Source organism: Lingula anatina, chromosome 2 (genome assembly GCF_051362555.1).
Source record: "Lingula anatina isolate TDL-2025a chromosome 2, LinAna3.0, whole genome shotgun sequence".
In the NCBI taxonomy this organism is placed as follows: Eukaryota; Metazoa; Brachiopoda; class Lingulata; order Lingulida; family Lingulidae; genus Lingula; species Lingula anatina.
This window is the reverse complement of record NC_141768.1, coordinates 46,022,536-46,042,711: the sequence shown is the minus strand read 5'-3', so window position 1 is coordinate 46,042,711 and position 20,176 is coordinate 46,022,536. Positions and strand designations below refer to the sequence as shown.

The 20,176-nt window shown below is 35.0% G+C and overlaps 3 protein-coding genes and 1 non-coding gene across 5 annotated transcripts; 2 read left to right on the top strand and 2 right to left on the bottom strand.

The window, feature by feature from the left end:
* The first annotated feature begins 353 nt into the window (after nt 1-353).
* LOC106161866 (uncharacterized) lies at nt 354-3,810 on the top strand. Its single transcript, XM_013538937.2, has 5 exons — nt 354-527; nt 946-1,108; nt 1,250-1,583; nt 2,559-2,764; nt 3,085-3,810. Exons 2-5 carry the CDS (start codon nt 950-952, stop codon nt 3,358-3,360), a joined length of 975 nt encoding a protein of 324 aa, XP_013394391.2. The 5' UTR covers nt 354-527; nt 946-949; the 3' UTR covers nt 3,361-3,810.
* A 624-nt stretch (nt 3,811-4,434) lies between these two features.
* Nucleotides 4,435-13,367, bottom strand: LOC106161805 (ras-related protein Rab-4B). The gene is made up of 7 exons (XM_087006611.1): nt 13,257-13,367; nt 12,087-12,167; nt 11,671-11,785; nt 8,768-8,830; nt 8,238-8,392; nt 7,706-7,801; nt 4,435-6,820 (listed from the first exon to the last, which is right to left on the bottom strand). The coding sequence occupies exons 1-7, from the start codon at nt 13,270-13,272 to the stop codon at nt 6,711-6,713; spliced, it is 636 nt and encodes a 211-aa protein (XP_086862737.1). The 5' UTR covers nt 13,273-13,367; the 3' UTR covers nt 4,435-6,710.
* Nucleotides 13,368-13,400: 33 nt separating this feature from the next.
* On the top strand, nt 13,401-17,898 carry LOC106161789 (uncharacterized). Of its 2 annotated transcripts, none has more exons than XM_087006612.1 (4): nt 13,401-13,762; nt 14,167-14,343; nt 14,667-14,801; nt 17,028-17,898. In XM_087006612.1, the coding sequence occupies exons 1-4, from the start codon at nt 13,663-13,665 to the stop codon at nt 17,216-17,218; spliced, it is 603 nt and encodes a 200-aa protein (XP_086862738.1). In that variant the 5' UTR covers nt 13,401-13,662; the 3' UTR covers nt 17,219-17,898. The 2 variants fall into 2 exon arrangements, with proteins under 2 accessions (XP_086862738.1, XP_013394266.1); XM_013538812.2 differs by lacking the exon at nt 17,028-17,898 and adding an exon at nt 15,243-15,897 and having other exon boundaries at nt 13,407-13,762.
* Nucleotides 17,899-18,604: 706 nt separating this feature from the next.
* Nucleotides 18,605-18,686, bottom strand: Trnal-aag (transfer RNA leucine (anticodon AAG)). Its single transcript has one exon. It is a non-coding gene; the product is annotated as a tRNA-Leu (tRNA).
* Between the last annotated feature and the right edge of the window lie 1,490 nt (nt 18,687-20,176).

Here is a 20,176-nt window from a genome sequence, read left to right as displayed (position 1 = left end):
CTGCCTTTGTTTTTATAATTCTAACTTTATAAAGGTACCACGGTGTCCAGAGAGCTTTTTTTTTTTGAAAATTCCTTGTAAAATTCCTATCTTTTCTCATTTAAATTATTGATTGACTGTACATGTGTTTCAAAGATATCCTTTGCCTGAAGAATTTTGGAGCAATTACTGTAAATACCCTTGAACACATTTAAATAAAAAATATACTGCATGAAAATCGTATTATTAAAAATAACATTGAACATTTCAATAACTATATTATTTTACCAAAAACGTTAAGCTTTATCTTAAAAATTATTATCTTTGAATACCTTATTATAGGTAAAGTATTGATAATGTTCCCATCCTTTTTCTCAAAAGCCAATTTCTTTAGACTCAGAATGTGTTAGTTGGGAACATCCAGCTGAAACATTCCGCCAGACTGAGGCTGGCGTTGTCACGTGACATTTGTTTTGAATGGTCGACCTCAGAGGTGGTACGTCCCAGTCAAGATTGGAACCATGTTAATGCTTCCCTAATTAAATCAGGTAAGTATGCAGCAATTTTTTTAGTCTGCTAAGTGTGCGTTTGTGTTAATCAAGTAGTTTCAACTATAAGTGTGGACGAACCTGGGGACATTCACGTAAGGAAATCTCTGCACTAAGGCCACGTTTCATTCATTCATCTTTGACTTCGTCATTGATAAATGTTAAAATAATATTAGTTTTTCGACAATAAATCTCCCCCACTTAGACTACTGGGGTCAGCGTAATCAGGTAACTCGCGTTCTATGGGATGTCTGTGTATTGAGAAACCTCTACACACACGTTATAACTGCAACTTTAAGAGTCTTCATTTCTGATCACTGCCCCTGTCTGAGTACTGTTCTTACAAGCTTGCAAATTCAACAGAGGATCGAGTTTAGAATTATTCCAGCATAAATTAAACATAATTCTATTTGTATAGCACAATGGTGGTGAAGAAAACCGCTTACCGCAGAGAGTTCAGTCCACCGCGAAGTCGTACGGCGTGGCAAGAGTACGAAGAGGACTACAACACCAATGTAGACTACCGCTTTGAACGGCGACAAGAAGAACACCAACACAGAGATGAACATTTCCTGTGGCAGGTATGAAACTCGCCAGCAGTATTCTCCTGTATATTAGTTGAAGATTTAACACCTTGTCTGGCAGGCGGGGTTTTGAAGTGATATTTACTGTGATGCATTTTAGTCGCAAAATAGATATTTTAGTTGATTTGTTTACTGTAGGAATGGGACTGGGCCACAGACTCGGACTCTGATGAAGAAGATGACACATACCGCGGAGGCTTGCCGGGATATCCTTTACCAAAACATGTAGAGAAACACAGGAAGTTATTACAGAAATACCAGCAGAGGGCAGCATCCAGGCAAGACAGGCTTAGAAATCATCAGCATGAACTCTATGACCGCGAGGTTCAGACCCCTGAAGCATGGGGCCCAGTTGAGGTGAGACCTGCTCAGGAACAGGTGCAGGAAGAGCAAGGCCAAGGTGAGGGTGATGCTATTCCCCTGCCAGAACCTCCAGCTAAGGAACACAAGAAAACTGCTGGGAAAGAAAAAGGTGAGAGATGAAATAAAGGAAGCTGTTGATATGCTTATGGACATTTCTAAATTACTGTTACATCTTTGTAATAAATGTATTATCAACAATGTGGAGCCCATTATTGGACAAATTTAGAAAATATTACAGTCATGATTGTCCTATTATATGACAGTTCCATTATTGGGCTTAGTTGTTGTTGTTGTTATCGATTGCAACAATTACAGATCCATTGTTTCAATTTTCCAAAATATCACTGTTACAGAAAACACTCTATTGTTATGCAATAAATGTTATTGTTGTTGGTATGGATACTGTTACTATATGATACAAAATAGATTGAGTAAAAGAAAAGAGAGAAGCAGCTGACTGTTGTTAGAGTCTAATTTATTGATGTACTGTCATTGTTGTGGTCGGGACTGCTCTTGCCAGGGTTTGTATTTTAGTGTAATATATTTGAAGATATTTTCATGTTATTAGGAATTTGTTAATTGTTAATGAATTTAGTAGTATTATTTCTGTATTAATATTTTATGTACTAGTAATTAAAGGCCTTAGACCCCATTCCCAGAGATTAGATCGATCTACTTTAGATCGACCTAACTCCCTGGGGGTTCACACTATATAGCTGTCAGCCGAGTGGGCACAAAAGTTAATTACCCCCTTACAGCTTGTAGTAGGCGGGACGGACATTTAAGCCGGATTATCTGACAGTAATCTAGTGAGACTCCCCACGGGGATAGATCGATGTAAAAGCTCTGGCAATACGCCCTTAGTTTGCATGATTTTTCCCATTCTTTTTTTATATATTTTTTAAAATGAAAGATGGGTTGTCTTAAAAATGGTCACAAAGTTTTTCAAAAAAGAGGATAAATTCATACTTTTGTGTAAAATGAATAAGAAATGCATTGGTCTGCCTATCTTTGCCCAGAATTCAATGTCTGCTTCATTCATTTGACATTTCAATATAAAAATGAATTTTGAATATACTCTCAGATGTCAGGCCAGCCAGACCCAAAAAGTCTAGACCAGTCAAGCCAAACAAATATCGCAAGATACCAGCACCAAGACCAATGAATGAGCCTTTGGGGCGGCCCTCACGTCGACCCCTTCATGACCACCCCTTCCTACCCTATGGCATGGCAGACCAGGAGAGAGAAACAGGGGCACTACAGACACATAATGTTAGAGCTGGACATAATGTAATTATTTCTTATTTTATTTATTTTTTTTAGAGTTTTGCTATGATAAAAGTAATTTTAAAATTAGTATATCAGGAAATTCTGACTGTGCTTTGGTTTGAGTGAGCAAATAAAATTTATGAAGGTGAACAACATACCAGTTTTCTCAAAATACATTTCATAACAAAAAATATGTGTGATTCCTTTACAAATTTCTATCTTATTCTTTAATAAAGCTCTTGCTTGCTTTTCCTTAGGGCTTTTAATCAAATAACCTTTGAGAATGTAATAACTTAGTTTTATATTTTCATTATGTTTATATATTTTGTATAATGTTCTAGATTTACCCAGCAGCACTGAAGGCCGAGAGACGCCATAAAGCTGCCATTGAGAGGAGAGAAGAGGAACGGGAAAAAGCCACATACAGGGAGAAAAGAAAGTTGGCACTCTTTAATGAGAAAGCTTTATTCAATGAATGCATGGTGCGGGAAACATCACGCTGGAGCACAGAATATAGGGATTGCTTTGCTGGTTATGAGAAGGACACATATGAGAGAAATCTTAGGACGAGATCATATGCCCCTAGTAGGGTGGATAAAATATATGTCCCTGCCTAAAACAAAGACCAACTTCCTTTAAAAAAAAATAAAAAAAGGAGACAATATTCAAAAAGGAACTATTTGAAATGATTTTTAAAAGATATTTTGAGGATTTATTTATGACAACACACATTCACCAGAATCTATTTAAGCACACTGAGTTTTAGGCAAGACAATTTTGATAGACAGTCACATTTAGTAAATTTAATTGAGGAATGAAGAAATATGCTCAAGGTTTTTGTAGGATATCTAGTCTTTTGCTCTTGGGGCACCTATCAAATCCTTTGTTTATGTCTTGGTTTGTTTTTATTATATTTATTAGTCAACTCATGATCAAGGCAGAAATTGAAATGATAATTTAAATGAGAAAAAAAAATAGCATCATTGGAACTGATAAGTTTTTATGGATAAAATAGTTGCATAAATTTGCCTTTTATGGATTAGGTGAATAAATATTTTTTAAGGCAAGTTTTATTCCAGTTTTGAAACATTCAGTATTTATGAAACAACTGACAAATATTAAACTTACCTTTTTTATTTCAACATGCAATGCAACAGAATATTAACAAAAAAAAAAAAATTTACACTGTGTGCCAAGATATAATGGAGTACAGGCCAAACACTAAAAATAAAGGATTGAATGGGAATGAATAAGCAGGTAAGAATTAGAAGATACACCTTATGGCCATTTCTTTGCTGCATTTGAAATAAAATAATTTTCCACCTCTAAGTACAAGCTTGGTAAAGTTTACCCCCATTGCACATCTTGATTACATTGAGCACACAGGTTGGTATTACTACCCACAAAATGCTGATATTATGACTGAAGAAGAAACCTGTCCTTTTTATGAATCTGACATAATTATGTAACACTCTCTTATATAAGGAATTACTATCTATACTATCTAATTTGTATAAGCTAGTAAAATAGTAGCTTTGTCATGAAAATTTCCATGAAACAGAAATATTGTCTCAGTAATAAAATTTACATAAAAGTGTTAGTAGAAGCTGCCTTGTGTAGTAGTACCTCTAATTTCCTTACATCTTTTCTCTCAATTAAAAAGTATCGAGAAAACAAAACGAAGACCAAGGCATTAATGTATGAAGCTTTAATGACAAAATTTAAATTTAGATGCTTCATTCCAGCTACAGACATTTATTTGTAACACATTTCAACAATTAATTGTCAACATAAACATGGCACACAATTATCAAACCTTTGAGATTATTTTTCCACTAAACATACAATACCCAGAATCATTAAGTTTTGCTCAACGAAATAATTGCTTTTCTGAACCATGTGTGACACCCTTGAGTTATACTAAATTTATTTAAGATTGATTCAAAGAGAAAATTGGTATTGGTATTATTTTAAGGTTATATGGTAAAATTTAATGGCTTTTTCTGTTTTATGCCAACCTTGAATGTATGAAGAACCACCTGTTATAATCCAAGGAGATGTATCCATGTGTTAACCATGGCATGTATGTTATGGAAACAAACTTAATGAACTGCTTGAAATGGATTTCATTTTTTACCCAAAACACTATAACAAACTATTACACTAAATTATAACATAACTATTACACAGAGCACCACCATTTCTTTCAATACTTCTGGCACTTCCACAGGATCCAGCTCACCATTAGCTTTAAAATACACACAAGTTGCCATTTCACAGTGAAATAAATTTCAAATGATGCCTCCGATTTGATAGGAGGTACTCTGGGCCTCATCAGCTTCTGTACTCATGAATATTTATCAGCTACTGTACTTATATTATCAGTATGGATATTCAAGTACAGAAGCTTATGAGGCTCAGAGTACTTATGAATATTCATACTGTATGCCTTCTTATCAGTATGAATATTCATAAGTACTATGAGCCTCATCAGCTTCTGTACATATCAATATTTATACTGATAAGAGGGCATAGAAAAAAATTGAAAACAGAGCTGACATGAATAGGATCTAGAACTTGGCATAATGAGTGGAAGAAATTATTACATGTGGAGAGCATACTATAAATACACATTCGTTTTTTCACAGAACTCTTTAATATTTTACAATGTAGAAACACATTTCTACCTCATTTCTTAAACATTTCAAAATGTGCATTTTATGTAACCTAACAGTTTACATGATCATATTTAACATGACAGCTAACATCAATATTTCAGACTCGTCTACCAAGGATGTAGAAAAAGGAGGCAAACTTGGTCTCATCACAAGTTAGGATGACAATTTGGTTGAAATAAAATTAAATCTTGGATTTTAGGAGATGGTTATACAGTGAAAAAGAATATTTCCTGGAGAATTTTAGCTTTGTATATAGGTTTCCTAGGCAACATCTGGTTATTTACTACTGGATATCTTGCATGTACAGTCAACATAAAAGAAAAAAAAAACTTGGTTCCAGACCAAGTTGTCAAATCCAATAACAAAAATCAGATATTTGTCATTGCAGTTGATTATTCTGAAGCATATTAAACAGACATGCCAGTGGAATGGGGGGGGGGGGGGGGGGTGCACCGACTTGGTGCGCTTTGAAAATTACCCTTTTAATTTCCTTACAAGTTCAGGCCATTATAACAAGTGCCACATATTTGAACACAATAAGACTGTATGTAAGACAATGTGCAGATATTCCTTGAAATAATTTTACACATTCCTACTCAAAATGGCAGTTGGTAGAACAAAGGCTGCTATATAACAAAATAATTACATCAACATTAAGTGCCCTAAAAAACAATGCTCAAACTTTATTTAGACTAGCAACAACCTTCAAGTAATCTCAAGTTACATGACCATTCAATTATATATAATACACAAATTCTCTTCTGAATGCTAACATTATATGGGATCCTCATGTCCCACTATTCGTAACATTTATCATGAAATGTTTATTTGTTCTTGAGTAGTAATCATCAAGTCACTAGTTTATAAGAATGATTTTCTTAAACCCTGCCTGCTTTTTTATAAAGACTTCATACACTGATGCAAAAGAGCACCAATTTTGGTTATATCAGTCCAGAAAAGGCCAAATTATCCTAAACTTGGTAGTTTAAAAAGAATGGAAAAGTTTATCTTGATATTTTAAGTTCTGTTCCACTGACAGTTTACACACTGCCTGTCCTCACAAAGATCTGCAGAGAAGCAGAATTTTATTTCTGAAATTCCCATTAAATCTTATGATCAGAACTTTTCATGGGTCAGTCCAGTGACCACCCTGTCCCTGTTCTCACTTCCTAACCTGCTCTGCAGTTTTTTCATCATTCTTGAATGAAGTAGTAGTAGTAAGTAAAACAGGTACAAGACGTCTCCAAAATAAATAAATTCTCCAGTTGTTCTAATTTCAGTCCGGTGTTTTAGCAGGCACAATCTGGTTTCTTGCCCGACTGTTGCTGTCGATTCAAGCGCCGTAATGAGGCGTCGCCATATTGTATCCCAGAACCCATCCTTTCTGGATCCAGCTCTCCTATTATAACAAATAAACATCTCAGAGTTAGTCATTAACAACGGAATAAATACAGTATGCATAAATAAAACTGAATTTACAGTATCAGCAAGAATACTTCATAATTATCTGCTGCCTGGGTTAAATTAATTTGGCCATCCAATTTCTAGAATCCCACTTTAATAATGCACAAATCTGTGAATCAAAGACAAATGAACATTTCCTTTCTTTTTTCTATCTTTTTTTTTTTTTTTTTTTGTGAGTGTGCTAGATTTACTATCGATTTGGCAATGGTAAGTAATGGGTTTAATATATTACATTTATCATGGTTTAGTCTGAGACAAATTAGGAAGAGCTTTTAGTTTGCATCATGGATGACTAGTCAGACTTCAATCAATGCCCATCTTTTAAAGGTCACTGATCATCTCATGTATTGACATTTAAGCCAACAGTTCAGCTGAGAAGAAAGTTGGTTATGCATTTGTTACATCAATTCCCTTGTCTTATTCATATATTCCCTTACTGGCCATACTTCTGTTATATGGGAAGAACAGCAAATTACCTCTGGTTCTATTATGGCAAGTACTTTCACACACTTCTAGATATATGTGAAAATGTTTATACAAATTACACAGTTCTAATATTACATACAGAGGTAACAATTACTCCATTTTTTTGTATTTATATTTAATTTTAAGACACCTAGCCATTTCAACTTTCTACCATAACTTGACAAAAAATAAGATTTCTCTTTTTTTGTACTTTCAAGAATACAAGAGCATACACTGTTTTTAAAATTGAGTGTCTAATAAAAAAAAGTTTTTTTTCTTTTCTTTACAACTCCGATAAATTGTACATTTCAGGTGCTAAAAAGAGCTTTTCTAAATAAAATTGTCCTTGTCTTACCTGACTCTATTTTTGTTAGAATGGATCTGGCACACTTGAGAAAAGTCTCCTCCACGTTCTCCCCTGTTAATGCACTGGTTTCCAGGAACATTAGCTCTGTAATAATCCATGAAGAGCACATGGTCATAAAAAGGCAGCAAAGCTGTCCAATGTACAGACAAGAAGAAAATGCCCATGCACAATAACAAGTAAGGGTGAAGCAAGGGACAATGGACAAAGATAAGTAGATATTTCCCAGTAACTTGGGGACTAATTTTATTTTTGCAAAAAAAAAAAAAAAAACAGCAATAACGTATGGGACTGTAAATCATAGTCAGTAAATCAATATTACAGAAATCGGGTATAAGGTTACTAAATAAATTATAATCAACTGGAACTTTTACACAAAAATAAATATCATTCAGCAAAATGGGTAAAATGTTTCAAACTATTACTAGACATCTTGTCAAGCTGATATGTATATCATGACTAGGACAAAACATCTTCATTCAAACTTTGTGAATTCATCAAAAGATCCAAAGAATTTATTCACCATTCTCCTGTGCAAATCTGCTAGCCTCTAGGAATGTGACTTCTCTCTCTGCCTCCAAGTCCTTCTTGTTGCCTACTAAGATGATAACTATGTTGGGACTCGCTAATGTTCTGGCATCTGTTAACCAGTTTGTCAATGCATTGTATGTCTCTCGACTGGAAAATTGGAAAGACACAGTATATGTAACACTTTTCTCACTCCGGCCTAATAAACTTGAAAACTCACAGTCTTGCTGACCACATGGTTGAACAATCAAACAAGAAAAAAAAAAAAAAAAGACGCATGATCTTGTGTTCAAGCCAGGAAATAAATAATTATAAAAAATTTACTTGGACAGATTGATCACACCATTTAAATTGTTTGAACAAAAACTGTACTCTTACCGCGGTACTTCAGCGTATAAATTATAAACTTCAGCCAAATGCTAAACAAATATCAACAGAAATGATCACTGTCATATGTACCTCAATAATAATATTTTACAGAAGCTGATATGTACAGGACTGCCTGTTTTAGTGCGTCTTCCTCACCTTGTGATATCATACACCAATAAAGCACCTGCTGCACCTCTGTAGTAGCTCCTTGTCACTGACCTGAATAATAAGAACAAGACAAGAATTATTGAAAGAAAAAAATTAGATGATGTCCATTTTCAAAACTGATCTTGCATGTTAGGCCATTAAAGATGCATACAAAGTCAATTTTTTGCCACAAAAAACGACCAAATGCCAGCATATAGTTTCAAGTAATATAACTAAGAGAATTACCAAAAGGCATTGTTTAATTTTACCCAAAAATGATGTTTGAACTGATTTTTCTGTTAGCATTCTATGCTGTATGTCAATGGGGCAGAAAAGTAGGTCACGAAAGTAGGTTAAATTTCCGATCAAAAATTTTAAAAAAGGAGCAGTCTAAAGTTTTTTTCTGGCTGATCGAGTGATGTATTCAGTTTATGCCTTGGCATGTCGAATTTATTTGAGTCGTATAAGAAACTAGTAGAAGTGGTTTGCATGCGTTACTGGGAATCCACACTCTACCTATGCTCGGTTTGTATGTTCCTTAAAGCAACCAGAGTAAATTGGCTTATAGAGATCAAGATATTTTTTAAGTTTCACCCATTAAAAAAAAAAAAAAAAATATATATATATATATATATATATATATATATATATATAACTATGAGAGACTGAAGTTATTGAGCCATAAAAAGAAACAAGCCTCAGCTTAGACAAAACAGACAGCAAGATGCAGACTGGCAATCATTACACACACACATTACTGTCTGCATACAGCAGTTTAAATTAACTTTAGATAAATAATATCAAATACACACACAAGATGAATGTCAAGGCCTATCATTTTTATTGATCAAGTGATTATGTTTAGACTACTTGACTGAGTTTCAAGGCTTCTTTGCAGAATTACCTCCACACTGACAGTTTACCACCATACATTCAATATCACCCAGACTCCAGCTGTCCAGAAATCTGCAGACTTTTCAAGGATGTCATGGGTTCATTTTCCCTTCTTAATATCCTTAGTTTACTTTCTTTATCACTCCTGTGAATTTTTTTAATTATGTCTTTACATATTATGAACATATTTTAAATCATGTTGCTAGAGAACAATCAATTCATGAATTTCAGCAAGAAATTCCTAATATTTAATCTTAGGCAGTTGGTGCACACAACACAAAGCAAATAAAATTCAAAAATGACCTTTCTTTACCTCTGCCAAGGAGGTTATGTTTTCACCCGTTTGTTTGTCTGTCTCTCTTTCTGTCTATCTGTCTGTTTGTCATCAACATAACTCAAAAAGTTATAGATGAATTTCAATGAAATTTTCAGGGTAGGTAGGTCAAAATGGGTTAACTTAGAAGTGATTAGTTTTTGGTGAATATCTGGTTCAATTATTAATCAATAATAATAAAAAATTGTTGCCTTGGTGGAGGTCTGCGCTCTCGGAGTGCTTTTCTAGTCATGTAAATGTTTTCCTTCAACCAGGACATATTTTTTGAACTTCACTTTCAAGGAATGCATTGTGCTCACATTTCTAGGTATTGGATTTACTGTAAGTTAATGTATAAGTCCTTAATCTCAGTGGAACTAAAAAAGCTATCAAGAAATATTTTAGAAAATGTGACAATAATTTGATATTTTGCCAAATTGTACAATATACTTTTAGAGTTTGGTTGTTTCTTTATTTCCATTTTTATTTCTGTACACATTAATTTCTAAGTCCACAGAATTCTCCCGACAAAAATATCATTCACACCAATAGATATTTCACTCATTAATTTCACATAAATCACATTAAGAGGTATGCTTCACATCTGGTCCTACTAAACCTTATATTTCTATTACTGAAAACATTAAACATTAACAACAATTTTTAAATTCCTTTAAATAAACCCCAAGCTTTTTCTTGTATCTCAACCCTTAAGGATCAAATGCTTAAAATATTTCAGTTTTGTGTTGACTGTAGATTGTATTGATTTCTATAAATCCAGTTGGCAAACTGTTTCCACCTCACTGCACCGCTCTTCTCTAACTGTCACCATCTGCCTCTCCTCAGGTCAACATGATCTCATACTGCATTACATGACTTGAGTTAGGTTATCATACAAAATTAAAAAAAACTCTATATACACACCAAAACAATAGAAAATAAGTGAAAAAACTGCAACAAATTTTATGGAAACTGGGTTTTTACTGTTTATGCAAAAAATTGTGGAATGATTTGCCTTTTATATTAGAGACACATTTGATTATGACAGTTTTAGAGTCTCTTTAAAATCTCACTTTTGAAATGTTTTAGTAATTAATGTCTTTAAACTTTGTTTCTGTATTATAGCAGCTCAAGTTTAAAAAAAATCCCGAACATAACATACACTTTTGTACATTATTACATAATACTTAGTAAGTTACTGTAATATATTTATCAACCATGACAAAAGACAGGGACTGCTATCGATTTCCAGCTTATAAGATTGACGTACTAGTATTTAGTCTCCTTTGAAGAGATGATACATATCCTGATTTCTAGGTCCTGCCTTCCTGATAAATATGAGAATGATTTGTATTCAACACTCATGCAATGGTAAAAAATCTGACAGATATCAGAAGTCAGTTTGACTGTTTCCTTTTCAGTTTGTCACAAGAGACAACTCGCAGGTTTCTCCCCTGGTAAGGATGTAAGGCTGCTGCAGGTTACAGAGCATTATATGATGATGTGTTGTATGCCCATGTACTGTGTGCATGTGTGTAAAAGGTGCTTACCTAAGAACACAATAATAAGTGGTTGGAAAATGCATCTCAACTCACTCTGAATGAGTTCTGCAACATCAAGTACTACATCATCATCTTTGCCATTACACACAAATAAATAAATAAACAATAAATATATTTAAAAAAAACATTAATAAAAGGCCTACCTGAATCTTTCCTGTCCAGCAGTGTCCCAGATCTGTAATTTGACTGACTTGCCACCAACATTGACCACTTTACTTCCAAACTCAACACCTATTGTGTGGTTGGAATCCTGTTTGACTGGAAAAATGAAAACCATAAATATTGTGTTACAAGTGTGTATGTGTAGGCAGAATGATGGAGACCAAGCATAAAACTTATTTGTATAACTGAGCTATAATATTAATCATGTTTTCTTTAAATTGTCCAGGTCTGAAGTCAGCATAAAATATTTTGTGTTATTTGGGTTTTTTAGTCTTTTTTGTCATAATATAATGTTATAACATTAAAGCAAACCAGATGCCATAAAAAAGGATGACACTGATAATAATGAGGCCAAGATTCAGCCAATAATAATATATTCTTAAACAAAATTACTCACATTTATTCTCAATAAACTGGTGAAGGATACAAGATTTTCCTGCTCCTGCACTGCCAATGATAAGGAATTTGAAGAGGAAGTCTGGAAAAAAATTTACAAAAACTTGAGGACCAGAAAATTTGATTGGATTCCCCTCTCCCCAATAAAGAAAATGTTTTGTCACAAGATTTATTGTTCAATGGTAACATCAGTTATAAGGTGGCCAGTCAAGGTACAGATTGGCATGGATTCCACAGTCTATACATGCACCAAAATTTATCAGGGTGTTAAGACCAGACTGATGGGGGTGGGGTTGGGGTTATCTTTCTAGGTGCATCACTATCAACTCTTGACCCATTTTAAGTAGTTTCTAGTTCTGTAGATAAATGGACAGATGCACAAATAAATTTAACAGCAAGAATAATGCACTGCCCTCTTTTAAAATGATATCAAATAGTTTAAATGATACTTGTATGGTCCATTCAATACTTCACGCCTTGTTTGTTCATATTTGGCAATCCTTCAATAACTTTTAGAGAAATCCACTGAATGAATGTAATTTTAAAATGATAGAAATATGAAGTTGCAATGAGCTAATTATATTTCCAGAAAACGGGTCTTAGTCTGTAGAAAAGATCTAGATTCATTTGTAGCTCCCCTCCAACACTGTAAATCTTCCACGGACCAGAGTGTGGACAAGTGATGAAAAGCCCAGCAGTAGCCAGTAGTAGCAACTATACATGAGAATGTCCACACACACTCGGCTCTGCCTCTAACAACAGTAGTGATTTTTATAACAGATAACTTAAAAATCACTGGATAAAAATAAATATTGGGCAACAAATTGAAAGTGTTTATCATTACATGAATGATGGCAACTCAAATGAAAATGTTACTCTCTCCACGGAATCTTCTGTGTCGCATGCTTGTCACTGTCAGTACCAATTTTGAAGTCATATGCTCATGTTTTACTGATTGTCAGGAATGAGTTTTAACTGTGGTGCTGAGATAAATACTAAACTGAAGATATAGTACGTCGCAACAGATATGAACTTGACATCTCCGTTACAGGAACGAAGCAAGAAAAAAACTTACTGAAAGGCTGCTACCAGAATTTAACAGGCAGGCCCAGTTGTGATGATGAGCCAAGTACAAAGTGGACAAATATATCACAATTGTGTCAGTTCTTACCGTATGTCTCCGACATTTCTTGTAATACGAGTTCGCTTCCTCCTCCAAATTATAATGCAAAATGGCGGATTTATCGGTGCATTCTGGGATAACATATTTTGATCTATAAATAGAACAGCACATGACATTTGTTTGGGTATCCCCCATAATGACGTCACGGGACCCCACGCTGGCAGCTCCAGCTCACCAATAACTGTACTGTCGATATTTCAACATTTGGTGACACGTTGCGTTTTTCGGATAAACAGAACTATGGCTATAAATGCTTTGACAAACCGTTCTAAAATCAAACTAGACGAGACATTCAGTGTAGACCGACCTACGAAACCCTACGAGCCCAAGGTACATTTCAGCAAAGTACATTCTGCCTTATTGGATTTCGTTCACATACACGGTACTAATAACAATGGGATTACTACTTTCAAAAATAGCACAAGCTCTTCAAGGGTTCGAAATGTTTAAGGACGACCCTGCAAGGATATTAATGTTAGGACTGGATGCAGCAGGTAATTATACACGTTTTGATGTTTCATCTTTATTAGATGTTATGCAGTTTTGGTTGCATCGTTTTCTTATTTATGCGTTAATTACGACATTCCAGCCTTATCAGACATGTCAGTTTTGATCACACCGTTTTTTATTTTTATTTTGTTATTGGGAGTTAACTGTAACCTAAAAGATGGATAAATCTGTCTCATGGTTTGATATTGAAATCATGATTAACTATTGTTCTTAATGTGTGTGCAGGCCAATGTATACATCCAACAGAATTTATATTTTTAAAATATTATTATATTTTTAAAAGATATAACAAGAGTAAATAAATTAATAAGAGATCAAAACACAAAATCGACAACAAATCAGATTCTGTAGATTAAAAACATGAACACAATATTCGATCGTCTTTCAGGTAAAACCACCATCCTGTATAAAGTGAAGCTGAACGAGAACGTGTCCACGATTCCCACCATCGGGTTTAACGTGGAGACCGTGAGCCCGTGCAAGGGGTTATCCTTCACCGTGTGGGACGTGGGTGGCCAGGACAAAATACGACCTCTGTGGAGACACTACTATCAGAACACAGAAGGTAAGGTATATGTTTATATGAGTGAAGGGTGTGGAGGGTATTAGAGACTGTGAAAAGTAAAGTGGTTAAAATATTTCTAGAAAAACATTTTAGCACACAGAAATATATTTTGTATTGCTTCAAAATATTTTCTTATTGGCATGCGGCTTGAATTGAGCTTTTGTTTGGACGTAGTTTCAACCAAACTTTGCTCGCATTGAAGTCTTTTCTAAATTTCGGTCAAAAGTCTGCCTTCTGGCAATTTTCATAATAAGTGACTATGTAGCATATAAGCAATGCCAATGGCAATGTCTAGAATCTTTATTTTCGTATTTATTTCTTAGGTTTAATTTATGTTGTGGATAGTTCGGACAGAGAAAGACTTGCCGAATCAAGCGAGGAATTATTTGGCATCATGGAAAGCCCTGAGATGAAAGGAGTCCCTGTGGTTGTCATTGCCAACAAACAAGATTTACCTGGTAATTATGTTCACATATATTATGTATAGCTCAAAAAGATCACTTTTTCATGAAGTTGTGATTTTATTTTACAAACTTTATTTCGCTTTAGTTTACTTTCTGTATGTATACAAATAATGCATTTGTTAGTTAACTCGCTCGTTCGTTCATTCATTCATGTATATACCTGTACTTCACGCATTTTTATGGTATAGAGAATGCGTACAAATATAAGACCGAAAGACTTTGAATTTTACATATTGAGTGAATATTTTTCAGTTACCATAGTACTGTTAAATCGTGATCGATGCTTTTGTTACATTTAATTTGATAATATTAAAAGTCAATACCATAACAGGTGTTCTTTTTGATACTGTCTCACGCGGAGAATTTTATCATGCTAAAACGCATGGATAAAGTCTAATATTTTTTAAAGAATAATTGATCTTTTGTTATTTTCAGGTGCTTTGAGCGCAGCACAAGTAATAGACAAATTACAGCTACGGAAACTTCCGCGTGAAAACAAGTGGCACGTGCAAGCTGCGTGCGCAACCACAGCGGACGGTATTTACGAAGCTATGGATGAACTGGCACGTTTGGTAAAAGATTTTAAGAAGCACGGCAGGGCATATTGAACAGAGAAAACGTAGATGGCTTTGCAAATTAAAAACTCATATACACTCGCCAGCTGAAAAGAAACGAACAGTTTTTTTATCTGTGATCACGCAAACTCAAACTGAGCCCACTGAACAGTCAAAATTTGTGGGAATCTTAAGAAAGTTTACATTAAACTTATGCATTCCAGTATTACTCATATGCCTTTTCATATATGCGACTAAACTCGTTGCAATTGGTCACAATCATATCTTTATCGTGTCTAATTATTTTTAGTATTCTTTTTCCTAATGATACTTTTATGTAATTTTAAGTGACATTGGTATATGTAGGTTGTTTTCCTGATGGTGCTTTTTAAAGATCCGTCGTGTAGTGCAGATGTCGAACATAGAACAGTTTCAGTGATAAGATATTTGTTATAATTTTTTATACATGTATATAATTTGTATGTAAATATAATTGTACATAGTCAAATTGTCAAATAAAAAGTACATAAAATATACTCACCAAGATTGTATCGTTTTTTTTTTTAAACAAAATTTAAATAATAAATACACTTGAAGACGATAAACTGAGTGTCTAGAACATGCAATCAGTGCTAACAGCATCTTAAAGGCAGAATAAAGTGGGGAGAGAAAACAACTTCTAAACAACGATATATGGCATAGAAGGAAATTAAACATCAGCACTAATGCTGACCAAAGTAATTTCTTACATAACTTTCTGAATATATCCGCTAAAACTATATATTCACAAAACATAAAACTCAAGTTCCATACAGCTATGGAACCAGAGCATCAGATTCAGTCGCTTGGTAAAAGTGTATCACTCTCACTTAGAGGCTGAGAGGGCTGGCTTAGCATCCGTGGTCCCCCTTCAAATAATCCTGGATCCGCCCCTGAAGACCCTTGGGTTCGGTGCTTTGGAGGGGAAACGGCGCTGTTTAGTTCAGTTTAGAACTATAGGCCTACTTTAGCTCTTCGAAATTCTAACATCAAGAGGGGAATATTGGTGTGATTTTTTCCAGAAACCGAAGAGGTGAGCAGGTCCCCCCTTGACCCCCCCCCCCCTAAATCCGACAATGGAGGAGACACAATTTTTTGCTAAAAGAGTATATGAATAGACCAGCACGTGACATTTGTTTGGATGCCGTCATAACGACGCCAGGGGGACTCCACGCTGGAAGCTCCAGGTCACCTTTAATTGTACAGTCGATATTGCAACTTTTTGTGACACGTTGTCTTTTTTAAACAAGCAGAGCTATGTTCACATATACTCCCCTATCAAGAAAGTATCACTCCTAATGCAATGCGTAAAGTGCTACAAAAATCATGTCATAAACCAATGTATTTTGTTTAACTTTAAAAAGAATTTTCAAATTTTTTATTTTGATTGTACAGCTAATAAATAAGGTAACCATAGTGAAAAATCAAATCCACATTTTCGTATTTTGAACAGAATCCTCTGAGTTGGTGGATGCACCTGACGCGTCTGTGCGTGGAGTCAAAAAGTTAGCGACTAATGGCTTTCCACGTACAGTTCAAAGATATTATGAGATCAATTTTGCAGGGCTATCTTGCTACAGCGCTGATATTTTAAAAAGGTAATTGATCCTCGTTTTGTTGTTTTCAGGTGCTTTGAGCACAGCACAAATGATAGAAAGTTTACAACTACGGATGCTTCCACGTGAAAACAAGTGGCACGTGCAGGCTGCGTGCGCACCAACAGCACAGGGTTTATACGAAGCTTTGGATGAAACGGCACGTTTGGTAAAAAAATTTAGGAACCACAACAGGGCTTATTCAGCGGGAAAAAATAGGTGATTTTGCAAATTTGAAATTCATTTTTACTCACCTGCTGAAAAGAAACAATCAGGCCCCAGTTTCGCAAAAAAAAAAAAAAAAAAAAAAAAAAAAAAAAAAAAAAAAAAAACTTAACTTAGTTCCCTGGCTAAGTTGACTAGGATTTCCATGAGAGTGCTGTCACACTGCTCCTGATAGGGTTAAATGTGCCCATATCTATCCCTATGTAACCTTGGTTATTAAGCCAGGGAAACTGACTTAAATTTTTTGTGAAACTGGGGCCAGCTTTTTTATCTGTGATCACGCATATATTCAAACTGAGCCCACCGAACAATCAAGATTTGTCGGAATTCTAGTGCGTACTCTGCAAGAAGTTTACATTAAACTTGGTTTAATCTCATGCATTCCATTATTAAACATATAACACAAACACATTGGTCATAATTATATCTTTATGTATTTTATTTATTCTTTTACCTGATGATATTTTTATGCAGTTTTAAGTGACATTGACAGGTCGTTTGTCTGATGGTGCTTTATACAGGTCTGTCTAGTACTGTAGATATCGAGCATAGAAAGAATTCAGTGACATAGTGTTTGCTATATTTTTTGTAAATGCATATAATTTGTATGTTAATATAATTGTACATAACCAAAACGTCAAATAAAATGTCCATGAAAATACTCACCAATATTTTACAAGTATTGTACTGGTTTATTATTTTCTTTCAAGAATTGAATCCACTTCAAGACAATTAACGGGGTGCCTGAGGCATACATGCAATCAGCGCCTGCAAAATCTTTAAAGCAGACAAAACTGGGAAGAGAAGACTGCTTCTAAAGTCCTTTTTATACTAGACGGCGTCCTTTCTGCGTCCTGTAGTACAGCCCCGTTTGAAAGTAAAAAAATGCTTTACTTGCCGTCAACTGGCCGATCATAGAACATTCATTCTGCAACCAAAACGATGCTTCTACCTTTTTTCTAAGACAGTTTTCATGGTCTCACAAAGGACGCAGAAAGAACACCGTCCAGTGTAAAGGGGGTTTAAACGACTATACTGGTATGGCATGTAGCATAGAATGAAATGAACAAGAGCAGTAGTTATTTCGTACAGAAATTTCTGAATATGTCCGCTTAGTGCATATATTAACAAAATATGCAGGATGAATATCAAGTATGGAATGTTATTTTCTGGCGAGTAAATTTTCTAGTGGCTTCGTAGAGCGGCCCCCTCAGCTGAGACCAGGCACCCCTGCCGTCATGAAGGGCGGGCTCCAAGCGAAGGGAGGGGGTGTCTATTACGATTATTGTCTGTTGTAAGATTGCATACGTATCAATCACTCCGTCGTATTTAAAATACTATCATTAATGAAGATGTTGTGCAGCTCAAATAATTGCAAAATTTGTGGCAGCGGTGGGATTCGAACCCACGCCTCCGAAGAGACTGGTGCCTTAAACCAGCGCCTTAGACCGCTCGGCCACGCTACCCGTCTTTTCGTCCTAATATGCAATAAAATTCTCTGTGATGTCACAGCACTGTAATTGCGTGCAGGTGTGCATAATAAAAGACAATTGTTATCCTAATGGCTGATAACTGATAGCATTGTTCTTCACACCTTTTTCGTGACCTGTTTGTGAAGATAAGAGTATGATACATATTTATGCATGAGGTGTAGTGAATTCAGAATTTTTATTTAAATTTAAATTTTATAAAGTAGATTTGTTGATGTTAACTTATTAGCCATGTGCATTTAAAAATGAATAATTCTGAAATATGTAACTACACATGTATGCCCCATTTTGTTTCCGGAAAATGAATTGTACCATGACTTTCAGTAACCGCTCAACATACGTCTTGTTGTGACGTCACAATATCCACAACTTAACACTCGTCTTGTTGTGACGTCACAATATTCACAACGTCATAGTCTCCAAACAACATACTGCCAAGGTAATTCGGAGAGTGAAAAAAATTTTATCTCTCATTTTAAATAAGATTACATACGGAATGTGCAACTTGTCTAACTTTGCTCGGTTATGGTTTTGACGAAACATCGTTTCTGGCCACACTTCCAGAGAAAAAAAGATGCACAGGGATTTCAATTTCAAGGTAGAATCTGTAATAAATGCTTTTGGAAAATGTCAAGTGAAGTCATGATTCAAGTCTACAATTAAAATGGGAAGGATGCCAATTTAATACTGATAAATTTTACTTACACTCCATTGAGCATTATAATCGCAAAAAAAAAAAAAAAAAAAAAAACATTCCGAGATCCTATGTTTTAATGTGTCGCTCGAGGTGTATCCTTCTGCAGCGGTGGGACCTGGGACCCACGCCTACGTACAGACAGTTCCCTCAAACCAGTGCCTAGGGTCTCTTGGTCACGTGCACGCTACCTAAATGTAAATGTAGGCTTAATTTTGCTTTATGATCAGCAGTTTTAATCACCGCAAAGACAACCTTGTTATGACATCAAAAAAGTTACTAGTACCCGTAGGCCTAATTCATCTACTGTGACGTCAAAAATAAATTTCTGTGACATCATAATATAGCTGACGACCACATAAACCAATCAAAAGATGATCTCAGCGTTCTTTGAATTATCATTCTTCATTTTATCTTGTTCATAATATTATTGCTTTCCTTATCTAATCCTTCTTTACACCCCCTACCCTCCTAAGTTGGAAGGTAGAAGCGTCTTTCTTGGTTATCCAAGTCCTAAGCATCATTACTCAAGGACTACGCTCTACCTTCTTGGTACGAGAGTTGTTTCTGAGTTTTGCCCAAAGAAACAATTGGCGTTCTTATATTGCCAATGTGGCAGGCGAGAAGGCCTGAGGTTTGGCATTGTAGCAGTTGAGGTCTAATTACCGTCAACACCAATGCAATCGCATTGTACCAACACAAGTATTTACAGAAAATTTTGACAGTTTATTGATAAAGATTGAAATAGGCTAATGTGTTTTTGTCGATATCA